This window comes from Furipterus horrens, unplaced genomic scaffold (assembly GCF_987537825.1).
Source record: "Furipterus horrens unplaced genomic scaffold, mFurHor1.1.pri manual_scaffold_3, whole genome shotgun sequence".
Lineage (NCBI taxonomy): Eukaryota > Metazoa > Chordata > Mammalia > Chiroptera > Furipteridae > Furipterus > Furipterus horrens.
The window spans coordinates 71012996-71027054 of NW_028327173.1; the positions used below are offsets into that span (position 1 = coordinate 71012996).

General features: G+C 38.3%; 1 protein-coding gene, 2 non-coding genes and 1 pseudogene across 3 annotated transcripts; 3 read left to right on the forward strand and 1 right to left on the reverse strand.

Annotated features, from left to right (window-relative positions):
• Positions 1 to 1333: 1333 nt before the first annotated feature.
• LOC150015276 (testis-specific gene 10 protein pseudogene) lies at positions 1334 to 3056 on the reverse strand (annotated as a pseudogene).
• Positions 3057 to 3551: 495 nt separating this feature from the next.
• Positions 3552 to 13111, forward strand: RPL5 (ribosomal protein L5). The gene is made up of 9 exons (XM_090268287.1): positions 3552 to 3735; positions 3988 to 4241; positions 4889 to 4958; positions 5043 to 5158; positions 6138 to 6272; positions 7496 to 7698; positions 8792 to 8969; positions 12412 to 12500; positions 12958 to 13111. The coding sequence occupies exons 1-9, from the start codon at positions 3552 to 3554 to the stop codon at positions 13055 to 13057; spliced, it is 1329 nt and encodes a 442-aa protein (XP_090124413.1). The 3' UTR covers positions 13058 to 13111.
• On the forward strand, positions 8624 to 8719 carry LOC150015278 (small nucleolar RNA SNORD21). Its single transcript, XR_016510266.1, has one exon. It is a non-coding gene; the product is annotated as a small nucleolar RNA SNORD21 (small nucleolar RNA).
• Positions 12573 to 12705, forward strand: LOC150015279 (small nucleolar RNA SNORA66). The gene has a single exon (XR_016510280.1). It is a non-coding gene; the product is annotated as a small nucleolar RNA SNORA66 (small nucleolar RNA).
• Positions 13112 to 14059: the final 948 nt, after the last annotated feature.

Consider the following 14059-nt stretch of genomic DNA (forward strand, 5'->3'; position numbering starts at 1 on the left):
AAAGAGAAAACATTTTGAAATAACAAGGTGCTTTTAGAGTATAATTATGAAAGTCTGTGGTTTTAATACAGAATCTGCTGATTAGAGCAGTAAGTAGGTTCCTCAAAATCATAATATATGGGAATTTCATAGAAATCTTTTCATATTATGCTGTTAAATCACCACTACTAGCCCTGGCTGGTGTGGTACAATGGATTGAGTGCTGGCCTGTGAATCAAATGGTCGCTGATTCGATTCCCAGTCAGGGCACATGCCTGGGTTGCAGGCCAGGTTTCCAGCTAGGGGCACGTGAGAGGCAACCCCTCCCTTCCCTTCTCCCCTCCCTCCCCTTCTCTCTACAAATAAATAAAAATAAAGTCTTTAAAAAAAAATCATCACTACCAGAACTAAAAGTTGCTGATTTATAGTCTATTTATGATATATGTTTGACATATTTGATAAAACTGAGTTTACTTTCATTTCAAATAATAAAAATTTCCCATTCCACCAGGGATTAATATTTTTTTACTTTGAAATAATTTGAAAATTACAAATTATAAGAACAGTACAAAGAATTTCCATATACTCTTCTCCCAGATACCCCATTGTTAATATTTTAACACATTTGCCTCATTTTCTTTCCTTTTAGACACACATATATGTATCTATATACACACATATATATGCAGCTTTTTTTGAGTCACTTGTTGAGAGTAAGTTGCAGAGATAATGCCCATTATTCCAAAAGAGTTCAGACTGCATTTCCTAAAGAGCACTCTCATATATAACCATATGTATCTATCAAAATAAAATTAACATTGATCTATTACTACCATCTAATACACAGACTCCATTCATATCTCACTGATTGTCCAGAGAACATCCTTTGTACAAAAGAAAGAAAAAACCTTCCTTTTCTCATTTTCCTTTCTTGTCTAGGACTCAATCTAGGATCACACATTGTGTGCAGTTGTCATGTCACTTTGGTCTGTCTCAGTCTAGAATATTTCTTTTGTCTTTCCTTATCTATCATGATTTTGTCTTTTTTTTCTCTTTTTATAAGCTTCTTTATTTACTCTGGATGGTTAACATAAAAGTGTTCAATAGTGAAGTAAGCAGATTTTACACTTACTATTACTGTATGGATAGAGGAGCCATATGAATTTTTGTTTTTATAAGTCATCTCCGATCACTGCAATATGGCTCATGAGAACAGAGATTCAGGGGCACAAAGTAAATAAATACATTTAATACTGTCAAGCATTCAAAAGATAAATGCAATCATATAGCAGAAAAAAAAAAATCAGTTTGTAATTTTGACCTTTCCCAAGGATGTGAAGTATCTTTTCATGTGTCAGAAATTTCTATAGCAAAGATTCTCTTCTAGTGATCGATCTAGACCTCGCCCAGGAGATCGATGGTGAGCATGTTCTGGTAAATTACATTTTGTATTGGGCTTTATTGTAGAGCTCAAATGATAAGCATTACTTGAGTAGTTCTGGTGGCGAAGTTCTTGCACAGCCCTCTCCCTTTAAAAGCATTCCGTCCCTAGTTATCTTTTGGTAATGTCTAAATCAGCTTCCAGTTGTGTTATGACATTCCTGAACTGGGCCGCATCTCTACTTTGGATGGCCATTTTATTTTCTGCCAGACAAAGGTGTTCTTTAAGAAGTTGGATTTCAGATTCTTTTTCTTGAAGCGCTATCTGAGACTGATATTCTTTGTCTCGATTGGCCACCAGCAGAGCTTCTAGATTCTGCATGGAGCTTCTCTCATTTGTCATCTGACTCCTGAGGAGTTCTATTTCAGAATGAGCAGAATCTAATTCATTCTCCATCGTTTCAATTTCTTGATCTTTAGCAATCAGCTGTCAATTAAGAAGTTCTTTGCTTGAGTCAAGTTTAATACAAAGTTCCCTTGTGGAAGACAAGTCTACCAGGGCAGACACTTTTTCAAAATGAACCTTCTGAAGCTCCGCTTCCATCTTTACAAGAGATTTATTTAAGGTACAAATCTGGGACTTGTAAGACCTTTCTGCATTTAAGCGCGAGGTGGGGGAGGTGCCTGGAAGAGGGGAGAGTGCTGAGCTGGCGGCATTGTGATTTTGTAATTTTTTGAAGACTACTGAACAGTTACTTTGTATAATGTTCCTCAATCTGAGTTTGTATGCAGATTCATCATGTATCAGATTAGATAGATAAATTATGTAATTAAATTATATAAATTTGGTACAAAATGCTTCTGTGTTCTTCTTAGTACATCACATCAGGAGGAATACAAAGTTCACTTGTCCCATTACTGGTGATTTTCAACTTTTACCATGAACAAGATTAGCTGGTCAAGGATGCTGGACAAGTTTGCCCTGGCTCCTGGTATCACCAACTGCACAGGCTGAGCCAGCCATGCTAGCCACAAACCCCCAGCCACAGCGCAGAGGAATAGATATACATTAAATGTTATAGTTATAAATATGTATAAGGTAAGAAGCAGGTTAAGAAAAATAAAACATATTTAATTCAACAATGTATTAGCTTGCTTCATAACTTCTAAATATTCAGATGAATGGTATGTGGGCCTTCACATGTACTCTTGCCCTAAAACCTGCAAAAGTTAGGGGTAGGCCTATTTCCATGTACTTTTCTTCCTGATGCTTCCATCTTCAGTGTAAGCAGGGCCTGACCAAGACATGTGGCACCTGTCATAGGCTAATAATTTGATGAATCACAAAAATAAAGATCTTTAAATATTATGTAAATACAAATTGCATGCCTCTTTCTTTGCACTTCCAAAAGCCCCTCAACAAAGACAGAACCATACTTAGCTGTGAGGAGTGTTTTAACATTTCTCCTTGATGGCCCTGTTGACATTGACCGAAGTGGACTCAATGCACATTTTTCTGGTTTTATGATGAGATACAAATTGAAACCAGAGTAACTTGGCATCTTAATTCTGATTTATTCTAGTGGCAGTTTTTTGGAACCACTTAACCTGTCATCTTGTTTGGCAGATCCTTCTCCCAGCTCTGACAGTGAGCTGTTTACACACTGATTCTTTCCTGCTAGATTAAAATCATGCATACCCACCTCACAAGCGCCGGCTTAAATCATTGGAAAATGTCATTATTTTAAACTGCTGTGCTGGTAAGTAATTTGTCTTCTTTCCCTAGTACGCAGTTAATTCCATTATTGGGCAAAATAGGATTTGTTTTCTACTTTCCTGAGACCTCTTGATTTGATTAAAACTTAAGCCAAATTTAAAAGGCAGATTCCCACCCCTCAAACCAGCGATTTTGATTCAGAAGAGATGGCATATATTCATAAGCCTGCATTTTAACCAGCACCCAAATAATTCCCATGCAATAGCCCAAATATCACCTTTGAAGTACTGTTAGGCGAGGGAATACTTTGTCTTGAGGTGCTTTTATTGGTTAGTTGGTTGGTTCTCATCAGTCTCCATGTGGAAAATAGGAAAATGACTTATTACAATTGGTTTTAAAAGAATGAGTAAAAAAAAGACTTAAACAGAAAAAAGTTAAGCTGACTAGACCAGAAAGATGGAGGGAGAGGAAAGGAATGAGGTGGTCAGGGATCAGGGAAAGCGATGGAGATAAAGAGGCAGGAAGGAGAGAGCACTTCTCTTGTCATTTTACTGAATGTCAGCACCGCGCTAGATGCTGTAGATTCAAAGGTGAACTTGACAGTAGGGCACACCCCCCGGGAGTTTACAGTTCAGGGCGAGCCGAAGCAGAATACACAGGTAGGGTAAGAAGGCCGAAGAAGGATTCTTAACCCAAGGCTTCCTGGGAGGACTCTGTTCCGGACCGGGATGAGTAGCTCAGGAGGCAGAGTCCCAGAGCAGACAAAGAGTTGCGGAGCAAATTCTTTGTCTAGTTTTTAAACTTTTTCCTGCTTACAAAAGTAATACATGTTATGAAGCAACTTCCTGACACAGAAGAGTGAAAGCCTCCTATAGGTAATCCTCCTTGTCACTGCTCATTGTTCCTCGCAGTCGGATCACCATCAGCCAGGAGCACTAAGGATTTGCTGCAAGACGAAGGCCCGCATGGGTCCTCCTACCAGCAGGAGGCGGCATGCCGCACGCCTGACGGCGAGAGGACCTCTCTTCTACACGTCGCTAGCGTGATCGCGGACGCTACATACTGCGCCTGCGCAAGGGCTGCAGCCCTTTTCCTCCCACCGGGGCTGTGCTGGGCCTGCAGGTCTGTGGCGAGCCGCGGCCGTGGGTCTCTCATCCGCAGGATGGTGAGTGGGTATCCCGATCTCGGGACTACAGATGGACGGGGATTCCCTCACCTTGCCCTAATGCCAGCCTGCGATTGGTCTCGCGTGGCGGAGGGATCGGATGGCATTAGATTGAAGGCTCTGCCCTGGTCAGGCTGCAGCTTCTAGCGTGGCTTTAATGGCTGCCGCTCGGCGCGCAAGCTTCGGGGGAAAGGGATTGGCGAAGAAAAGGGGCTGAGGCACTGATTGAAGGTGGGGGCTGCGGTGAGTTGATTAGACAGCCTGAGGGAATAGTGCCAGCTAGTCCGAGGGGGCCGCGTCAGGCGGCCGGACTGGGGAGATGGCATTCGTCGGCCTCAGACTAGGTGGGGGATTCCGAGCGAGACGGGCTGCGGCTCCTAGAACCCAGCTCCACGCTTCGTGGCTTTTCCGGGAGCGCGACGGGTGCTTCAGAAAGCCTGTGTCGTTGGTCTGAAGAGGTCGCTTATCAGTCTTGACAGATGGAAAGTAGGAAAACGATTCTTGACCCTTGTAGGAGAAAGGCTGGACTTGACAAACATGACAGTTGTCTAGATTCACTTCTGAAGTTCAGGTGTTAGTTTGTTACATCTAGAATGTCAAAAGTAGCATATTCTAAAACATTGAATAATGATCTTTTTTTCTTAAAGGGGTTTGTGAAAGTTGTTAAAAATAAGGCCTACTTCAAGAGATACCAAGTGAAATTTAGAAGACGACGAGGTAAGGTCAGGTTTTCGTGTTCACAATATTAAAGGAATATTCTTTGTAGTGGAGTAGACTTGCTTAAATTATTTTTTTTTCCAGAGGGTAAAACTGATTATTATGCCCGGAAACGCTTGGTAATCCAGGATAAAAATAAGTACAACACACCCAAATACAGGATGATAGTTCGTGTAACCAACAGAGATATCATTTGTCAGGTAAGTTGCATTCTAGACTCAAGCAATGAATATTCTTGGCTGAAGGTCAGCCATGTTTGACCATCCTGACCCATTTTAATCCCACTTATTTTTAATTGGTGGTAGGGGGGATTAGAGAAATGTAACGTACTGTTTTGTGGGGTGGGTGGGCTGGAAGGATAAATTTGAGGCCATGTAGAAGGTTCCTGCCCCTTCCGACCCCAGTGGAATGGTAGGATTTGTCATGGGCTGCATCCTGGTTCCTGCTGTATGGCCTTACAGGCTGCATGCCCACCCTTCTGAGGGGTTGCGTCCTTGTGAAGGTTAAATTAAACTTTCAAGATTGTTCTTATTCTTGGATATTGTTTGAAAATAGTTTTTAATTATCATGTATGAAGTTGTCGTACACATCAGAGATCTCCAGAAAGTGCCAGTGTGCTCCTAGAAGATAATTTTCTGGAATTTTACAACTAGGGAAAATTTTTTTGAGGTTTTCTAGGCCTTTGCATGCATGAGGCAGGCAGGCCTGTTTCTGGGTAAACTAATTTGCGGTTGTGAAGGCAATGGCTTCCTGACATAACTAAACACAAGGTGTCTGAAACCTTATTGATTTTTAAATGCTTAGTTCAAAAGATGTTTGAAATAATCGGGAATTCCTTTGACTTTTTAAAGTGCCTCTTAATTCACCAGCTATCCCAGCTAAGTCTTTTCAGTATTTAGAAGTAAGGAACTACAGTATAATTTATTTAGAAGGCATTTTAATATTCAGTCTCAATGTGGTAATGTTAGCCTGACATACTGTGACATTAGTCGAACATATTTACAGGCTCATAAATCTACTTGCTGTAGTTGACCAAGCCATGAACTACTTAGAGTTGAGCGGGTTTAACAAAGATAGATTTTACGTGATGCAGATCTGTGTCGAGTTCTTTGAAAACAAAGGCGCTTAGGACAAACAGTGAAAGCAGATTACTAACCTGGTTTTTCTCTTATACTATAGATTGCTTATGCTCGTATAGAAGGAGATATGATAGTTTGTGCAGCTTATGCTCATGAACTCCCAAAGTATGGTGTGAAGGTTGGCCTGACAAATTACGCTGCAGCATATTGTACTGGCCTGCTGCTGGCCCGCAGGGTATGTACAGGATTACTTTAATTGATGTATTTTGATGTATTTCATTGTTTGAAGTTGTCTGAAAGATAAATGTTCACACAGGGACAAGATACCTTCAGCTGTGGGGTCAAGAGAGTGCCTAATAGTAATCTGTGGCTTAGAAGGGCATCATTAGGAAAGATGAGTTTATAAATGCAAGGTTTGAGATAGCAGTGCATTTTCTAATAATTTGGGTAAGCAGTTTTCCTGTTTTCTGCTGTTAGGTATATCTAGACCAATAGAATTTTGTGCAGTGACATCTGTAATCAGAGCTGATGTGGTAGCCAGCAGTCACATGTGGTTGTTGAGCACCTGAAATGTGTCTAGTGCTGTTGATGTACTGAAATTTAAATTTGAATAGTTAGCTATGGCTCCTTAGTGGCTACCTCATTGGACAGATCTTTAGAATCTGTTTTAATGAGATTCCAAGTGATTTATATACCTATTAAAATTTAATAAGCAATGTCTTAAACTTGGGAGAGGCAGCATTGGTGGGGGAGTTTCATCATCTTTGCCTCTGGGTGGCAGCATTTACTGAAATATGCATAAAAGATGAAAATGTGACTTTGCCTTATAGATACTGTGATCCTGTTTTGCAGTGGAATTATTAAGCATGCATACATCATTGTTGGGGACCTATACCTTCGTTGGTTATAAATGTGTTTGAGTGGGAGTGGAGAACATTGTCATTATATAGGAGAGCAACTTGGTGCAAAGGCATTGCTTATGAAACCATAGCTAGGTGATACGTACTAACAGGAGTTGCCCATATTAACATAATATAATTAGAGATAGAGCCACAAAAGATGTCTTCAACCAAGGATCCTACTTAAAACTACATATGATAACATGTAATATTTGGTTGTTGAGTTGTAGCCAAATAAGATTGCTTGAGTAATGTGATTACCTCCCTTGAGTAAATTTAAGAATCAAATTTATGTACCTCCTAATTGATTGCTGCATAAATCAAATATGGACATGTAGCAGATTAAGAAGCTATTGAATAAAGTTGATACAGTTGGTGAAATTGAAATGAAGTTTCATTTTGTAGCATTTAAAAATTGATATTTAAAAGTAGATTGGGATTAAAGGATAAGTAAATTGGAAGGAAATTTTTTTGTTGTTGGATGTCAAAGTTGTGACTTGATATTAGAGTTGTTTGAATATATTCAGACAGGTATTTAGACTGGCTTCTCTGTTCATAGCTTCTCAATAGGTTTGGCATGGACAAGATCTATGAAGGCCAAGTGGAGGTGACTGGAGATGAATACAATGTGGAAAGCATTGATGGTCAACCTGGTGCCTTCACCTGCTATTTGGATGCAGGGCTTGCCAGAACTACTACTGGAAATAAAGTTTTTGGAGCCCTGAAAGGAGCTGTGGATGGAGGCTTGTCTATCCCTCACAGGTAATATAGTATCAAGGCCTCATTGCCTGGACTCCAGAACTTTGCTGTTTCTAACTAGTTGGATTGTAGAGACTACTGAATTAATGAAAAGTAATAGTAGCTGTTGTTGTGCGCCTGCTATATGCTAGACACTGCAAAAGGAACCTGGCAGGACAGGAAGGAATTATAGTGTATTTTACAAGTGAAGAGACGGGTTGAGAGGTAAATGATTTGTCTGAGGTTCTGGAGCCAATAAGTGGAAGAGCTGGGGTTGAAACCACTACCTTTTAGGTGTGACTTGGTTGATTTTGGTTTTAAATGAGCAACTTGATTTCACCACCACTCTCTTCCCTTCCAATGCATTTTCTTTTTTCCATTCAGAAAGAAAATGGCTTTACTAAGTAATGGAAAAAAGTAGACTATAGAAAAAGGCTTATAACAGATTTTTAAACTTTCAACTAGAAATAAGATTGTAGGCCGTTCTTAGAAACTAAGTAGGTTTTGATTTGGTGGTTCTTTTAGTTTGAATTAATGATTTTTGTAATTGTTATGTAGATACATCTTAAAGTGATTTATTAGCTTCTTACAAATATTTTAGTGGTAGGTGATTTAACCAAAACAATTTTTCTGGTATGTATATATATTTGTAAGCCTGTAAAAATGTAACCTAACTGGAACTTACTCTTATAATGTGGGGGAAGGGTTTTTGTTCTTTTTTGAGGATCTGCAGTTTTGTTGGAAAGGCATCTATGTGACTTTGAGTAAATCACTCTTACTTGCCCTGAGGCACCACAGAGAAATTGTAGGATTTGCAGGGAGCAGTTTTGAAACTTTCCTATGATAATAAGGAGAACTAACTTTATAGTGGTGAAAGCCTTGGTTCATTTAATGGTTTTTAAAGGTACTTTGTGGCATGATTTTCTACCCTGGAATTCAGAGATTAGCTGCTGAATGATGATATCCCACCAACTGAGCAGTCAGTAGTTGGTCCTTTGGTTGCATATGATGCAATTAATTGTTTCAAGACGGGACTGATGGCAGCTACTGAAATGAATTCCTGCTAGTGAACTGATTTCAGTTAGTGTATACTAAAATGTGAAAAACTTTATTTTAGTACCAAACGATTCCCTGGTTATGATTCAGAAAGCAAAGAATTCAATGCAGAAGTACATCGGAAGCACATCATGGGTCAGAATGTCGCAGATTATATGCGTTACCTAATGGAAGAAGATGAAGATGCTTACAAGAAACAATTCTCTCAATACATAAAGAACAGCGTAACTCCAGACATGGTAAAAATTTTATATGAAACCTGGTTTACTGTTTGTTTTTTTTAGTGGGTACATTATGTAGTTTTACTTTAGGTTAATGGTTAAAAATTGAATGTGGGTATATTCATATGTACAGATAAGACTTATAAGCTGTCCTTGGCTTAAAATGAAATGGCATAAGCCAGGGTAGGTTAAAGGATGAAGTGTATAACGAGCTAGACTTGTCAGCAGGCCTCTTTTTTTTTTTTTTGGAATCTTTTAGGTGCTGAACAATGGCAGGTTTTAAGCATCCAAATTTAAAGCCTTTGGTGGCTTTAATGCATTTGGCTGTTCTGCATTTATAGATTTCATTCCTGTGGTCATAGTTACAATGTACCCTGTCTGCTATGAGCCACTAGTTACTAAACTTCATTCATTTTTGACACCATGGGGAAGAAAGGTTCTTTCTTCATAACAAACAAGTGCTATGTTCTGGACTTCTGAATGTCTCAGGCATAACAAAGAAAAGTAGATGTATGGATTCTAACATGATGCTGGAGAAGTAAAGGGAAACAATGTTTGCAAAAGTGAGTTTAATGTTGGAAAATTGATCACCCTTAAAGTTGAGTCTCCAGGGCTATCTCTATGAACACATTGGAGTAATTGATAGCACCAGTGTTGAAACTGTAGTGAAAGTGTAGAAAAATCACACTGATTACTGTAAAACTATTATAAATATAAATGGATGGGTTGTGTATTAAGTACTGTTTTCTGTTAGTGGATAGTTTCTATTTTTGGCATAGCTTTCTTTGGTTATGAAAATTATTTTTAAAATAGAGTTACTGTGAAAAGGTCACTTGTATGCTTTGTACAATACATAGTCTAGGACTGGATAAACACACAAGTTGAGTTTTGAACTAGGAAAAAGGTATTTTTATATTAGCTGTGTAGATGCATCTATATATTCCCTTAGATTGCTACTGATACTGTCTTTGTTCACCTGCTAAAATAGTTTTTTACTTTTGACTGATTTACTTGACCTGCAGAATTTTTCTTCCTCAACCATTTCTTGCTCTGGTCATATCATATACAGTATTCCCTCACTTATCGTGGGTATTACGTTCTAGACACCCCCACGATAGGTGAAAATCCGTGAAGTAGGAACCTTACATTTTAGTATTTATATATATTTTAAGGCTATATAAATCCTTCCCACACACTTATAAACCATTCCCAGTCCCATATTAACCTTTCCCACTCCCTTATTAACCTTGTCCACACTTTTATAAATGCTACTTATGTTCTTAAACATATTCTACACTCTTAAACCTATGTAACAATATACATATACAGTACCGCAAAATCTGTGATATAGCGAAAAATCCACTATAAATAATTAAGCATAATATTTTTTAAAATCCTGGGATACAGTGAGGCCGCGGTAAGTGAACCGCGATCTAGAGAGGGACTACTGTATGCTCAAAACTTTTTAAACTTTTCAGATATCTGTTTCCTAATGCTTTCTTATATAGCTTCTGTGCTTCAGCCAGGACTCTAAGGCTAGTGTACTTTCCATCTAGCTCATTAACTTTATGGAAGCATCTTTCCTCATGAAGCCCTGTGCAGACATCTAGTGTGTCTCCAACAGGAAATGGTCTTTACCTAAACTCAGCATTATCTACAAGCACTTTTATTTCCTGCTGGTCTGATCTTGTGGAAGAAATGAACTGGGTTGCTTAGATTTTTCTGTTTTTTTCTTTTTTTTAATATATATGAAGTGTTCAAATAAGTTTGTTAAATACAGTGGAGAGTTGTAGAGTGCTAAAAGAGGAAGAGAAATAACTCAGAAGGGATTTAGGTAGTTGAGTTTGCATGTAGTGAAAAATTTTGCATTATTTCCCTTTGCTAAGCTTTAGTAATAGTAATCACATTCTCCACATGAGTAATTTCAGAGACCTGGATTGCCTCATTCTTTAGGGGGCTGTGATTTTTACTAGTTTTGATAATGAACACTCAGGCATTTTACAGCTGCTCCTCATGAATGATCTTGCACAGGATCAAGTCATTTACAGTTGACTTTTGAACAACGTGGGGGTTAGAGGCACCAGTCCCCTCAAGTGCGTGCACAGTTGAAAATCCACATAAAACCTTTGACTTCCCCACAATTTGACTGCAGCTGCCCCCTGTGGATTGAAAATTTTTTTGATCCATAGATGAAAAACCTGGAGATATTGAGGGCCAACTGTATATTGATTGAAAAAAGATCTGTGTATAAATAGACCTACACAGTTCAAACGTGTATTATTCAAGGGTCAACTGTATTTGGGGGCAGTAATTGAAACAATTCAGAGTTGCAACATTTTTTTTGATACATTTTAGAACAAAATTTTTATTAGGATATCTAATTGGATGGCTTTTCAAGGTATTCTAGAGAAATTCTGACCTTTCTGGTTCCAGAAGCCTAATATTGCCGCCAGAAACTAGTGACTAGTAGTAGTAGATGTAAGAGGTCCCTGGTATATGATACTGGGAATGGCTTTGAAAGACCTATCAGAGACCAATGGAAAATATAAATCTGGGGAGTGTGAGGGGACAGACTAACTGTCTTTATACATCTTTTTTTTTTTTTTGTAAATTGATTTGAGAGAAAAATCGATATGTGTCATTGGTCAAGTCTTATATGTGCCCCGACTGGGTATCAAACCCACAACCTTGGTGTATCAGCATGATACTCTAACCGACTGAGCTACCCAGGCAGTACAGCCTCACACACTCTTAATTTCTTTTTTTTTTTTTTAATTGGGGTGACATTGGTTAACAAAATTATATTGGCTTGAGGTATACAGTTCTACAATATGTCATCTGTATATTTGCTTACCATCCCAACACTCAACATCTTAAAAACTTTGTTTTGGCACGTGTCCTCCCTTAAATGAAAGAATTTAGGTTAGACACTATTTTAAATGAATATAAAATGTAGTTCTGCAGAAATCAATTTGCTCTAAGCTTGAATGACTTAAAAAGTATACCTGTGCCCTGGCTGGTATGGCTCAGTGGATTGAGCACTGGCCTGTGAACCAAGGGGTCACTGGTTCGATTCCCAGTCAAGGCACATGCGTGGGTTTGGGGCCAGGTTCCCAGTTGGGGGTGCGCAAGAGGCAACCACACATTGATGTTTCTCTCCTCCTCTTTCTCTGTCCCTTCCCCTTTCTCTAAAAATAAATAAATAAAAATTTTTGAAAAATAAAGTGTAGCTGAAGCCCTCCTGAGTTTTGTGAATATCAATTCAGTTGCCTATGGTAAAAATTGGGCATTAAGAAATTTAGAAATTTAAGCAGATGATAAAACTGACCTAGTTTATAGTGCTTTTTGAGAATCTGGCTTAGAAAGACAAAACTGAGCAAGTAATAGATGACATTATGTTGTTGTATTGTTTAGGGCATATGAAATGAAGCCAAGTACTGTTTGCTTTGCTTTGTTTCAGATGGAGGATATGTATAAGAAAGCTCATGCTGCTATACGAGAGAATCCAGTCTATGAGAAGAAACCGAAGAGAGAGGTTAAAAAGAAGAGGTATGCATCTTTTCAAAGGAAAGAGTTGGGACGGGGTCCCTGCTTTGTTTCATGTTACCCAGACTGAGTCAAGTGCAAACTCGATCACTAACTCTGCATGATGTTGCAGAAGTGAAGGGAACCAGGTTTGCTAAAGTAATCGTGGTGATAGAAATGTATTAGCCTCAGAAACTACTGAGGTGGTCCATTCTATCCTAGTACAGTGTAACTACAAGCTACTGCTAATACTTCACAATTCTAAACATTGTAGTAACATGTTTGATCTTTGGCATTGTGTGGTAAAATGATAGTATCGCAAATTTGAGGTTTCGGAAAGTTAGCTTAAAATCATAAATAAGTACATGTATTAGAAATACTAAAAAGTTTTTGTCTTTTTCAATTCAAGGTAAATATTCTCTATCCTTGTTAGTTGTGGTTTTTCAAAAATAACTCTCCTGTTTCTTCTTTTGTTTAATAGGTGGAATCGTCCCAAAATGTCCCTTGCCCAGAAGAAAGATCGGGTAGCTCAGAAGAAAGCAAGCTTCCTCCGAGCTCAGGAACGGGCTGCTGAGAGCTAATAAACCAAACCACAATTTTCTATGAAGACTTTTCAGATAAAGATAATAAACTTATTCAACAAGCAGCTATTTCTGTGTTAAGCTCTTGTTAGTGAAACTGTAGGGAATACCCTGAAATAGACAGTATTTTTCTTAAAGAAACAAGTGTAGTTTTCTCCAGAAAAATATGTCTTGCATATTGACTCAAAAGTTCACACCTGCTTCTTGGGCTTCTGTTATCCCTGATATAAGTTATCCCTCATATTGTAGGATGTACAGTTCTCCCTTACAAGTCTGGCAAGCAACATACTAATCCTCCACTAGGAAATACTTATTTCATTCATTTATTGTAAGCAGATGATTAGTGGGAAGGATCGGTACCTTCAAAGTATATAACTTGAAACAAAACTGGTGCTAATCATGGCTAATTTTTGAGAGAGAGCTATCCAATGAAGGTCACATAACATACTTTTAATCAGGTAAAATCTTTGAACAGAAAATAACTCTGTCTTTTCTCTAAAAGGTGTTTCATTTTATGGAGATGTTGAAATGTAGATTCCCAGGTCTCAACAAACATGAAAATCATGAAAGGAGCAAATCTTTGCACATCTAGTTTACATGAGAAAATATTAGCTGGATAAATTTACATGTCTCTGCAAATAGCCCTTTGACCAATAGGAAATATGTTTGAAAATGTCAAATTACTTAAGTTTTAAGACAGCCCTCTGTCATCTCCATAACTCAAAAATTCAAGCTACATGTATCTAGATTGGGTCGTGGCCTTAAAATGGTCATTTTTTTTGAAGGACTCATTTGGCTGATGGATACCAGGATGAACCATTTGAATCTAAGATGGAAAGCTCATCCATTTTCTAAAAGTGGCAATTACATGTTGCTAAGGAGAACACTTCTTGATAGGATTTGAATTTTAAGTGGCTCAGGAAGAGTTCAAAACATTTTGAAGCCAGTTTGGTGTCTTGAGTTGAAATATGTTTTAAGTCTATAACATAACAAAGCATACTA

Coding starts and splice junctions, on each gene's coding strand:
- RPL5 (XM_090268287.1), top strand. CDS start 3,552: ATGAGGTGGTCAGGGATCAGGGAAAGCGATGGAGATAAAGAGGCAGGA. Junction 3,736..3,987: donor AGCCGAAGCAGAATACACAG/GTAGGGTAAGAA, acceptor TGTTCCTCGCAG/TCGGATCACCATCAGCCAGG. Junction 8,970..12,411: donor ACAGCGTAACTCCAGACATG/GTAAAAATTTTA, acceptor GCTTTGTTTCAG/ATGGAGGATATGTATAAGAA.